The following is a 13,394-nucleotide window of genomic DNA, read 5'->3' as shown; positions in this document are numbered from 1 at the left end:
TGCTTTCCCAAAATACAATTCAATAATGAAGGCAGAACTAATGGTGGTAAAATTGCTCCACAAAGAAGATAAAACTGTTCTCTCCACCTAACATTAATACAAAGTTGAAGTCCAGCTGAACTGACGAACTAAATGTGATGATGTCAAATTTAAATATTAATATTAATATGGGCGAATACCTTTAAGATTTAGTGGTAGGTGCCGAAACTGGTTTGGCTCAGTGGATAGAGCGTCGGCCTACGGACTGAAGGGTCCCGGGTTCGATTCCGGTCAAGGGCATGTACCTTGGTTGCGGGCACATCCCCAGTGGGGGGTGTGCAGGAGGCAGCTGATCGATGTTTCTCTCTCATTGATGTTTCTAGCTCTCTATCCCTCTCCCTTCCTCTCTGTAAAATATCAATAAAATATATTTAAAAAAAAAAAAGATTTAGTGGTAGGGAATAATTTCTAAAATTAAAAAGAAGCAGCAGCAGCAGCAAGCCCTAACGGTGTTGCTCAGTGGTTGAGCATTTACCTAGGAACCAGGAGGTCTCACTTTGATTCCCGGTCAGGGCACATGCTGGGTGACAGGTTTGATCCCCAGTGGGGGCATGTAGAAGGCAACCAATAGATGATTCTATCTCTCTGAAGATGTTTCTATCTCTCTGAAGATGTTTCTATCTCTCTCTTCCTCTCCCTTCCTCTCTGAAGTCAAATATATATATATATATTAAACACACACACACAAAACAAAAGCAAAAATAGTATGAGAAAGCCCTGGCTGGTGTGGCTCAGTTAGTTGAAGCATCGCCCTGTGTATGGAAAAGTAATGGGTTTGATTCCCTGTCAGGGAACATGGGAGGCGACCAATCAATGTATCTCTCTCACATCGACGTCTCTCTCTCTCTCTCTCTCTCTCTCTCTCTCTCTCTCTCTCTCTCCACCCCCTTCCCTAAAATCATTTTTTTAAAAATGTAATATGAAAAAATTGCAGATTTTTTCAAAACTAAGGAAAAACACCATGGAAAAGGAAACAAATAACAAAGATATTAGGCTAAAACCAACAAGGGAATAGTTACTAGAATATAAAAGAAATGGCTTGCGAACTAACTAGTGAATGGTACAAACCCTAAAAGAATAATAAACAAAGGAGAAACCCAAAGAACCATGAACACAGAAACGTGTAAACTCTTTAATAATTAGAAAAATGTAAACCACAACAACTAAGAGATTAGCAAAAATTAGGCTACTTGATAAGATAGTGCCAAGTTTAGGTTTGTGAAAGCGATACAAGAACCATCATGTACTCTATAGATTTATAGAGCAATTCTGGAAAGTAATTTGGCAGTGCTTAGTCCTATTAAGTATACATCATAACTAGATATTAATCAGCAACCCATTCCTGGGTATATAACCCAGAAAGACTCTTACACAGGAATGTGAAGGAACATAAAGTAGTAGTTCAGGAGGGAGAAACCAAGATGGCGGCATAGGTAAGCACCTAAACTGCTGCCTCGCACAACAATTTCAAAACTACAACTAAAAGACAGAACGGACACCATCCAGAACCACAGGAAAGCTGGCTGAGTGAAAATTCTACAACTAGAAGGAAAGAGAAAAGCTCACAGAGAATTGGAGGTACGGCAAAGGGTCTTTGTGCGCGCAGAGAGGAAGGGCGGCTGAGAGCCTGGCTGACTTTCTCTGGCAGAAGGGGGAAGGAAGCCCCCGACCGCACTGAACCCCAGTTCTGACTGCACTGAACCCCAGTTCCGGGCGAGCCCCTGGGGACCCACGCTCTTACGGGGGGAGTCTGGACTCTCGGGCGGAGACTCGGGAGCCGGGGAAGGCGGAGGTCTGAAGGCGTGCGCGTGCCAGTGTGCACAAAGGCTGCGGAGGTTGCCACAGGCTTTCCCTAGTGGAAGGGAGTCGGAGGCTCCTGACTGCCCTGGGCCCCAGTTCTGACTGCACTGAACCCCGGTTCCAGGCGAGCCCCTGGGGACCCACGCTCGTGGGGGGAATCTGGATTCTCGGGCGGAGACTCGGGAGCCGGGGAAGGCGGAGGACTGAAAGCGCGCGCGTGCCAGTGCGCACAAAGGCTGCGGAGATTGCCACAGGCTTTCCCTAGTGGAAGGGAGTCGGAGGCTCCTGACTGCACTGGGCCCCAGTTCTGACTGCACTGAACCCCGGTTCCAGGCGAGCCCCTGGGGACTCACGCTCTTGCGGGGGGAGTCTGGACTCTCGGGCGGAGACTCGGGGAGCCGGGAAGGCAGAGGTCTGAAGGCGCGCACATGCGCGCAAGGACAAGGCTGACGGGAAGCCAAGACTGAGACTCCACCCCATCCAAGCTGAGCACAGAGGCTATTGCAATTTGGCAAGTCTAATCCTATAAGGCTGTCTCCAGCACCGAACTTCTCCCAGCATAGACACAGCTGATCCTTACAGCCAACTGGCCTGGAGGTCAATTCTTCCCAGTGATGCCAACAACAATCAAGACTTAATTACAACAAGGCTGTACACACAGTCCACAAAGGGGTGCACCAAGAGTGTCCACCTCAGGTTAACTGGGTAGGCAGACCCACTGGGCCATATTGGAAACCTAGCACACAAATCTACCTTACCAACTCAGGGAAGCAATGAAAATGCGGCGTCAAAGAATCAGATCACAAACGAAAGAAATGGAGGAAAACAAACGACTGGATATAGAATTCAAAACCACGGTTATAAGGCTTTTTAAGAATATCCTAGAAAAGGCCGATAAATATAACGAAACCCTCGAAGATATGAAAAAGGACCAACTAGAAATTAAACATACACTGACTGAAATAAAAAATATTATACAGAGACCCAGAAACAGAATAGAGGAACACAAAAATCAAGTCAAAGAATTGAAATACAAAGAAGCAAAAAACACTCAACCGAAAAAGCAAAAAGCAAAAGAAAAATCCAAAAAGTTGAAGATAGTGTAAGAAGACTCTGGGACAACTTCAAGCGTACCAACATCAGAATTATGGGGGTGCCAGAAGAAGAGAGAGAGCAAGATACGGAAAACCTATTTGAAGAAATAATGACCGAAAACTTCCCCCACCTGGTGAAAGAAATAGACTTACAAGTCCAGGAAGCGCACAGAACCCCAAACAAAAGGAATCCAAAGAGGACCACACCAAGACACATCATAATTAAAATGCCAAGAGCAAAAGACAAAGAGAGAATATTAAAAGCAGCAAGAGAAAACCAGTTAGTTACCTACAAGGGAGAACCCATACGACTGTCAGCTGATTTCTCAACAGAAACTATGCAGGCCAGACGGGAGTGGCAAGAAATTTTCAATGTGATGAATAGCAAGAACCTACAACCAAGATTACTCTACCCAGCAAAGCTATCATTCAGAATTGAAGGGCAGATAAAGAGCTTCACAGATAAGAAAAAGCTGAAGGAGTTCATCACCACCAAACCAGTATTATATGAAATGCTGAAAGGTATTCTTAAAGAAGAGGAAGAAGAAAAAAGTAAAGAGAAAAATTATGAACAACAAATACATATCTATCAACAAGTGAACCTAAAAATCAAGTGAATTAAAAACCTGAGGAACAGAATAATCTGGTGAATATAATAGAATCAGGGGCATAGAAAGGGAGTGGACTGATAATTCTCAGGGGGAAAGGGGTATGGGGGGGTTCATGAAGAGACTGGACAAAAATCATACACCTATGGATGAGGACAGTGGGGGGGAGGTAAGGGCAGAAGGTGGGGTGGGAACTGGGTGGAGAAGAGCTATGGGGGGAAAAAGGAGAAATAATTGTAATAATCTGAATAAAGGTTTATTTAAAAAAAAAAGTAGTAGTTCAGGAGGCAGTAGAGGTGTCTATCACTGGGTGAATTAAAATGTGGATTCTATACATTATAGACCACTATATAGGGATGGGAATTAATAGACTAGATGACAACACAGCCACAAGCCAAACAAAATACATCTTTAAAACAACACAGTACTGCCTGGCCAGCATGGCTCAGGGGTTGGGCGTCGACCAGGAGGTCACAGTTCGATCATGTGTGGGGTGTGCAGGAGGCAGCAAATCAATGATTCTCTCTGATTGTTGATGTTTCCATCTCTCTCTCCCTCACGCTTCTTCTCTGAAATAAACAGTGACTATCCAAAGTTACCTAGTAAATTTCTGGCATGAAAGGAATCAGAATTCAAATATTCTAATTCTCAGGTTAATGGTATAGTTTTACTATACTTCCTTTTAAATAATTTGCTGAAATAAAATTACAATGTATTTAAAAAGTGGGAGGGCGTGTTGTTGTTTTTTGCATTATAACCACTGTTCTGGATAACCAAGAGTTTTCTTGATATAGTTAATTAACAGCTTACATTACCAGCAACCTAAAGGAAAAGAAGAAATCTTCCATATGGCAGAGCCTAAAAATTAATACCCTCAATCATACCACTCTTTGCCTCCACAAAGTACTCACCATGCTCTTCAAGATAGGCCTGGAGCCTGTTGATGAGATCTTGTTTTATTCCCTTGGTCTCCAAACCACGAGCAAGACATTCCTGCTTTAGTTCAGCAAGCTGAGAAAAAAATAAAACTTTTCCTTAGTTTACAGAATGAACCTGGCCAAAAAAAAGTTACAGTTGATCCTTGAACAACACGGAGTTAGAGGCCCTGACACCCATGCAATCAATTATCTGCGTATAACTTGAATTCCTCAAAAGCATAACTACTAATAGCCTACTGCTGATTGGAAGCCTTACCAATAACATAAACAGTTGATTAACAAATTTTTGGTATATTATTATATACTATAATCTTACAATACAGTAAACTAGAGAAAAAAAAGTTAAGAAATCATAAAAGAAATTACATTTACCATACTGTATATATTTATTGAAACAAAACAAAAAACTCGAGTATAAGTGGACCTGAACAGTTTAAACCCATATTGTTAAGGATCAACTGCAGTTCTCACAAAAAAGAAAAGAAAGTTCAATCCCAAACATTGCTCTTAATCCCACCAAGCCTCTAGATCCACAAGAGGACTTTTCTAACATATGGTAAAGATAAATACCCTACTTAAATAAAATTATTATATATTCATGCAACTATTTATTATTATAAATCTTTAGCATTTCTGAGAAGAGAAAAAGGTATAGTTTCCCCAAAAAATTACTGGACCAGCTAGTTAATGAAAATAATTAATCTTTAAGTATAAAATCTAGTTATCTAAAAAAGGAGATTCTTCTGTTATCCCAGATCCTTTACTGAAATCTACCATAAATAGGTGTTCCAGTCTGACCACTTGTAGAATTATGCAAATGTGTTAGCCAGCTTAATATCAACAATGAATCAATTAAAAAATCTATGTCAAGCCCTGGCTGGTTTGGTTCAGTGGACATAGCATCAGCCTATGGACTGAAGTCGTGGGTTCAATTCTAGCACAGGGCATGTACCTCGGCTGCAGGCTCGATCCCTGGCCCCAGTCAGGGCACTTGGGGGAGGCAACCAATCCATGTCTCTCTCTTACATTGATGTTTCTCTCAGTCTTTCCTCCTCCCTTCCACTCTTTTTAAATGGATTAACAACAACAAAAAAGATCTATATTAAAATGGGGGAAAAATCTAATTGTATCCCACAGATTTCTGTTGCAGATTTTTAAAATCAGTAACTTGACTAAAGATATAACAGGTATGCTTATCAACTTTGCAGGCAATAGAATGGAGAAGAATTTATGGATTACTGATAGAACTAAGCTGAAGGAAGGGGGAGCTCTTCAGGGAGAACAGTGAGCCAAAAATAAAGGTTCAATTTAGAAGAAATAAGATACACCTATAAAGTACTACAATTATATTCAAAACTTAAACTGTTCAAAAACCAGATGAGTTCCATTTTTAATTTTTGAGGAAACTCTATACAGTTCTCCACAGTGGTTGCACCAGTCTGCATTCCCACCAGCAGTGCACGAGGGCTCCTTTTTCTTCACATCCTTGCCAGCACTTGTTTGTTGATTTGTTGATGATTGCCATTCTGACAGGTGTGAGATGGTACCACATTGTCGTTTTGATTTGCATCTCTTAGATAATTACTGACTTTTGGCATGTTTTCATATGTCTCTTGGCCTTCCTTCTGTCTTCTCTTGAAAAGATTCTATTTAGGTCCATTGCCCATTTTTCTATTGGATCATTTATCTTCCTTTTATTAAATTGTGTAAGTTCCCTGTAGATGTTGATTAAACCTTTATCGGTGATAACATTTGCAAATGTTCTCCCATACAGTGGGCTTTCTTATTGTTTTGTTGGTTTCTTTTGCTGTGCAAAAGCTTTTTATTTTGATGTAGTCCCATTTGTTTATTTTCTATTTAGCTTCCATTGCCCTAGGAGCGGTATCGGTGAAGAAATTGTTTTGGCATATGTCTGAGATTTCTCTGCCTGTGGATTCCTCTAGTATTTTTATGATTTCCCGTCTTATGTTTAAGTCCCTGATCCATTTGAGTTTATTTTTGTGTATGGTATAAATTGGTGATCTAGTTTCATTTTTTTGCATGTATCTGTCCAATTTTCCCAACACCATTTATTGAAGAGACTCTCTTGACTCCATTGTATGTTCATGCCTCCTTTGTCAAATATTGAGCATAGTGATTTGGGTCAATATCTGGGTTCTCTATTCTATTCCATTGGTCTATATGTCTGTTCTTGTGCCAGTACCAGGCTGTTTTGAGAACAGTGGCCTTGTAATACAGCTTGAAATCCGATATTGAGATCCCACCTACTTTGTTCTTCTTTCTCAGGATTGCTGTGGCTATTTGGGATCTTTTTTTACTCCAGATGAATTTTTGGAGAGTTCTTTCTAGGTCTGCGAAATATTCTGTTGGTATCTTAATGGGGAGTGCATTGAATCTATACATTGCTTTGGGCAGTATGGACATTTTGATGATGTTGATTCTACCAATCCATGAACATGGTATGTTCTTCCATTTGTTTATGTCTTCCTCTCTTTTTTCAACGTCCTGTAGTTTTCCGAGGATAAGTCTTTTACCTCCTTAGTTTATTCCTAGGTATCTTAATTTTTTTGTTGCAATGGTAAATGGGATTTTTTGTTTTAGTTTCTGTGAGTTCGTTATTGGTGTATAAAAAAAAGCCATCGATTTTTGGGTGTTAATTTCGTATCACGCTACATTGCTGGAGTCATTTATTTAGTAGTTTTTTGATGGAGTCTTTGGGGTTTTCTATGTACAATATCATGTCATCTGCAAATAATGACAGTTTTACTTCTTCTTTTCCAATTTGGATCCCTTTTATTTCTTCTTCTTGTCTGATCACTATGGCTAGCACTTCCAGTACTATGTTGAACAGGAGTGGTAAAAGTGAGCATCCCTATCTTGTTCCTGTTCTTAGGGGAAATGGTTTTAGTTTTTTTGTTTTGTTTTGTTTTTTAATATAAGGCCGATGCTCTATCCACTGAGCCAAACCAGCCAGGGCTGGTTTTAGTTTTTGCTCATTGAGTATGATGTTAGCTGTAGGTTTGTCATATATGGCCTTTATCATGTTGAGATATGCTCCCTCTATTCCCATTTTGCTGAGATATTTTATCAAAAACTAGAGCCCTGGTGCAGAAAATTCCTGCATGGGTAGGGTCCCCAGGCCTAGCCGGCGATCAGGGCCGATTGGGGCCTTCCGGCTGCCGGCTTCGTTTCGTGCTGTCCCCTGGTGGTCAGCGCACGTCATAGCAAGTGATCAAACTTCCGGTCTCCCGAACTCCTGAAGGGACACTTTGCACATCAGCCTTTTATATATATAGATGGGTGTTGGATTTTGTCGAATGCTTTCTCTGCGTCTATTGATATGATCATATCATTTTTGTCTTTCAATTTGTTTACGTGATCTATCACGTTTATTGATTTAATATTGTACCAGCCTTGCATCCCTGGAATAAATCCCACTTGATCATGGTGTATGAGCTTTTTAATATATTGCTGGATGCAATTTGCTAATATTTTGTTGAAGATTTTAGCATCTATGTTCATCAGGGATATTGGCCTGTAATTCTCTTTCTTTGTAGTGACTTTATCTGGTTTTGGAATTAGGATAATGCTGGCCTCATAAAAAGAGTTTGGAAGTGTTCCTTCCTCTTGGATTATCTGAAATAGTTTGAGGAGTATAAGTGTTAGTTCTTCTTTGAATGTTTGGAAAAACTCCCCTGTGAAGCCATCCGGACCTGGGCTTTTGTTTAGTGGGAGTTTTTTGATTACTGCTTCTATTTAATCAGTTGTTATTGACCTATTCAGGGTTTTTGATTCTTCCTGATTCAGTTTTAGGAGATTGTATTTTTCTAGGAATTTTTCTATTTCATCCACATTGTCCAGATTCTTGTATTATTATTTATCAATGTATTATTTTCTTTTTTTTAAATGTTAATTGATTTCAGAGAGGAAGGGAGAGGGACAGAATGATAGAAACATCAATGATGACAGAGAATCATTGATTGGCTGCCCACTGCACGCCCCACACTGGGGATCGAGCCCGCAACCCAGGCCATGTGCCCTGACCGGGAATCGAACCATGACCTCCTGCTTCATAGGCCGGATGCTCTACCACTGAGCCATGCTGGCCAGGCAATGTATTATTTTCCATATGAACTGTAAACCTACTTTTGCCCCACCCTGTCTGTGGAGAAGTGTCCTACTCAACAAGCCAACAGCACTCTATATTGAGAAATGTTAGGTAATCAACCATTAAAAGTGTGTAATGGCTGCATAGTCTTAATGGCCTCTGAAGCCAGACTACCTGGATTCAAACTCTAGCTTTACCACTAACAGCTGTGTAAATTTAGGTGCATAACTTAACCTCTCTGCGCCTCAGTTTCTCATGAAATGAGGAAAATGCAACAGTATCTATACCAAAAGGTTGTTATGAAGATTAAACCAGTGAGTATTTGTAAAGCATTTGGAATAGTGCTTGGCACCTAGTAAGCACTTTATAATGTTAGACACTAGGCAGAGGTTTAGACAAAATTAGACTGAATCATTGTTTCTCAGATTGCTGAATTTCACAGATATTTTTAAATAGGTAGATTGATAGGTATGCCAATTTTTTATAATATTCCAACCAGGTCATAGACTGATACTTTTGCAAAAGACAATAAAAACCAATTACTAGAAAAACAATCATATGCTTCAATGTAGTAGCAGTGATGTCAAGTTGCTATAAAAGCTTACTCAATTTATCACTAACCAGTAACAAACATTTCATGGACAAGCACTGGCCTGTGGACCATACTTGAATAGTATTAATCTAGAATCTAAACTCTAAGTGATCTCTAAGGTCCATTTCTTAAGTAAGAATCTTGATCTGTCCTGCCTTGGTACTTTGATTTCCTTTCAGCTTCCTGAAGAACAAGTCTTCTGATTTTGGCTACATTTTTTAAAGTTTTTTTTTTTTGTTTTGCTATGTAAATACTAGAGACCCAGTGCATGAATTCGTGCACAAGTGGGGTCCCTCAGCCTGGCCAGGGATCGAGGCCTACTGGGGGGCCAATTGGTGGGGGAAGGGGCTGTGGGAGGTTGGCTGGTGGGGGGGCGGGGGGTCAGGGGGTGGGAAGAGGGGCTGCGGGAGGTTGGCTTGCTGGCAGGGGTGGGGAGGAGCTGCGGGAGGTTGGCTGGCAGAGGGGGGAAGCTGGGGGGCGGGGAACCGTGGGAGGTCGGCCGGCCAGCTAGACTCCCGATCGGGGCTGATTGGGGGGGCCAGCCGGCTGGGGGGAGAGGCCACGGGAGGTTGGCTGTGGGAGTGCACTGACCACCAGGGGCAGCCCCTGCGTTTAGCGTCTGCCCCCTGGTGGTCAAGGCACGTCATAGCGGCCAGGCGTTCAGTCATTCAGTCACTTATGCTTTTATATATATATATATAGGTTTTATATATATAATGTTCACAATAGAATAGTTTGAAAATTCTGAAAAGTATAGAGGAAAGTAAGTCTTATGTAACTCCAACACTGAGAGATCACAACATTTTAAATATGTGTGCGCGTGTGTGTGTTTAGACAGTGTTGGTTGGTTATCTACAATGCAATACAGCTTCTTTATTTCCTGTAACTCCTAATCTTCCCCAGAAGCCTCAATTCCTTTTTTCCCCCCTGATTTTGGTAAATATTCAGGCAATTCAAAGTTCAACTTTCTAGTAGAATTGTTTCCCCCTTTTCCTTCCTTCCCAAAATTGTGCCTAGGCAAATGTTTACAAAAATTTCCAGATGAGGGAAATGTACAGTTAGAGAAGGTTTTTGCATAAGAGCCTGATCTAGACTTGGAGCTGACAGATTGGTACAAACAGTTGTTTACATGGATAGTATCTGCTGACCATTGATCTTACTATTGCCTTGATCACTGAATCTCAGCCCCCCAACCTCACCCCCAAATAGCTCCCAGTTCCGAACCCCAAGGTCTCTGGCTCATGCAGCAGTCTTCTCAGCACCTCTATGTCCCCTCTTTGGTCAAATAAAATGTTACATATCATTTTTACATATTGTATTATTTTAGTTATTATATGGTGGGTTCTGCTCACACAATAGGACATAACTCATAATATTAAATCTTACCCATTTTTATATGCAATTGACTTTAAAACATTTTAAAAAGGTATATTGAGTGAATTGTATGGTATATGAATTGTATCTCAATAAGACTACTTTTAAAAACCAAGTTATAGAACACTTTATACAGGATACTAACTTTAATGTTAATGTAAAAAAAATAATGCGCATACACACACACCCCATTCCATGTGATGTATATACACAAGATGCCCGACAAGAAACAGATAAATTAATACCAAGAAGAAGCTTGTTGAGGACAAGTATAGGAAGGAAACACTTTACCATATACCTTTTCGTACCTTTAGAATTGTGAACTTGTACATAAATGACCTATTCAAACATTAATTTATATATGTTTCAGTATCAATAAGGGATTTTCCATTCTATCAACCTCCAGAGAAAAGACCAATCAATAGCACGCATAATACATTTAACATTAATCATTTATTGCCCTGTGACTTCTTCTGTTTACTAATCTTGAATTTTGATTCAAGTCTTTTTCATCTGTTATCTCTTGATAAGGTTTGTAAACTCTTTGAGGGCAGAGACATTTCATAACATTTATAACATTTCATACAACAGGAATTCGTATTTATTTTTAAGTACTAATACATGTCAGACAAAGAGCTAAACTTTGAATATTATTTCCTCATTTAATCCTTACAACAAATATAAGTAGTTGGTTTTATGATCCCATTTTATAAAGAAAATGAGGCTTAAAGAGATTTAATAATTTGCTTAAAAATCATGTAGCTAGAAAATAGTGAGGCCAATATGCCAGCTAAGGTCTCTCTGATTTAAGCCCAATCTTAACTACCAAGATGCTGACATTGCTCTCATGTACATGCTCTATCTATCACTCTCCATTTTCCTCTTACCTCTCCTCATCAGCCTCCTGCTAGCTCTTCTTCCATTCAACCTGTAAATGCCAATATTCACTAAGATTCCTTCTTTGGCCTTCTCATTCCACTTTAATCAAAGGTTTTCTCACTTCCCAGAATCAAATCACTGGCAAATCCTGTCAGCTCTACCTTCAAAATACATCTAGGATCTAATCCCTCTGGCCTTTTAAAATACAGATTATTGTAAAAACTCTATAGTCCCTGCACCTTATTATAGTTTACTCTTAACAAGGTAGTCAGTGATTTTTTGAAAATTTAAGTCAGAACATGTCATTCCTCTATTCAAAAATCTTCTATTGGTTTCCTATCTCTAAGAGTATAAGCCAGATCCTAACAATCACCTATAAGGTCCTCTTACACTATGCACAAGGCTCACTCCTTCAAGTCTCTGCTTAAACATCCTATTCTCAATGAGGCCTACCCTAGTCACCCTATTATAAATTACAATACCCTTCTTCCCACTGTACTTCCTAGCCTTCTTTCCTATTTTTCACTATAGACTTTACCACTATTTGATACTATACATTTTACTTTATTGTGCCTTCCCCAGCAAAACATAAGCTCCACAACAGGAAGAATTTTGTCTACTTTGTTCATTACTATATCTCCAGCACCCGTTAGCTGGCATATGGTAGGCACCCCATAAATATTTTTTTGAGTAAGTCCCAAACCTTTATTATCAGCTTTCAACTCTTAAACAGGAGCCTCACATTTCCAACTTATTACCAGGCATCTCTCTCCCTTTTTTTTGTTAATCCTCACACGAAGGTATTTTTTCCATTGCTTTTCAGAGAGTGGAAGGGAGGGAGAAAGGGGGAGAGAGAACATCAATGTCAGAGAGACACATCGACTGGTTGCCTACCACACACGAACCCGACTGGGAGCGGGGAGTAAACCCAAAACCCAGGTACATGCCCTTGATCCAGAATCGAACCTTCGACCCCTCGGTGCGAAGGCTGACATTCTAACCACTTAGAAGCATCAGCCAGAGCATGTATTTTTTCTTCTTCTTTATTTTGCTTTGTTATGATTACCAAACATCTGCAAGTGCATGTCTCAAAGATACTTAAGCCCAAAACTGAATTTATCTTCTCTATTGCACAAAACTGGCTTCTTCTCTTCTTACCAAACTGGACTAAAGGTATCACTACTCAAATCTTGGAGTCATCTTTCATTCCTCCCACATCTAACTGATCTATAAATACTTACAATTTTATATCCCAAATTTCTTTTAAATTATTCCCTTCCAAGTAGCCACTACCTTATTTCAGGTCTTACTAAATTTATTCATTTAAAAAATAGTTTCTGAGTACCCCCTGCATGTAAAGCATTAGTTTAGGTACAGGGAAATAATCGTAAGTAAAACAGATAGAGTTTTTGTCCACATGAAGCTTACAACCTAGTAAGGAAACAAGGCAATCAATGATCATATACATAATACTTAACTGATTAATTTTTTAAAAAAGTATAGAGTCCTATGAAGGCATTTAAAAAGTAGTCTGTCGATGTGTGGGTAGAGAGAACCTATCCTACACCTAAGGGTTCCTTGGGTAAATGATGTTTGACTACTGAAGGGCAACTAGCAGTTAATTAGATGAAGATGTGGGGAATAGGGGGTGGCAGCAGCACTACAGCAAAAAGCATGTGTAAAGATTCTGGGTTCTAAGGTAAGGAGAGGCAGCAGTGCACAGCGATTAAGAACGTAAATTTTGGAGACAGACTGCCTGGATTTGATCCCACCAATCATTAGCTGTGGAACCTAGGGCAAGTTATTCAGTTAATTTTTCTGAGCTTCCATGTTTTCCTGATTTTAAAAATGGGGATAGCCCTGGCAGGTGTGGCTCAGTTGGTTGAGCGTTGTCCCACACACCCTCACCGAGAGGTTGCTGGTTCGATTCCTGGTCAGGGCACATGCCAGAGTTGTAGGCTC

General features: G+C 40.1%; 1 protein-coding gene across 2 annotated transcripts in view; it reads right to left on the bottom strand.

Annotated features, from left to right (window-relative positions):
- SARNP (SAP domain containing ribonucleoprotein) overlaps window positions 1-13,394 on the bottom strand; it is a 65,477-nt gene that overhangs the window by 49,010 nt on the left and 3,073 nt on the right. For both annotated transcript variants that reach the window (XM_080662686.1, XM_080662685.1), the window contains exon 2: window positions 4,453-4,552. In XM_080662686.1, coding sequence (XP_080518812.1) covers window positions 4,453-4,552 — 100 coding nt within the window. The remainder of the gene's footprint in view (window positions 1-4,452; window positions 4,553-13,394) is intronic.

Source organism: Plecotus auritus, assembly GCF_963455305.1.
Source record: "Plecotus auritus genome assembly, chromosome: 3".
NCBI classification, from domain to species: Eukaryota; Metazoa; Chordata; class Mammalia; order Chiroptera; family Vespertilionidae; genus Plecotus; species Plecotus auritus.
The sequence above is the reverse complement of the archived record's forward strand: the minus strand, read 5'-3'. Positions and strand labels throughout refer to the sequence as shown.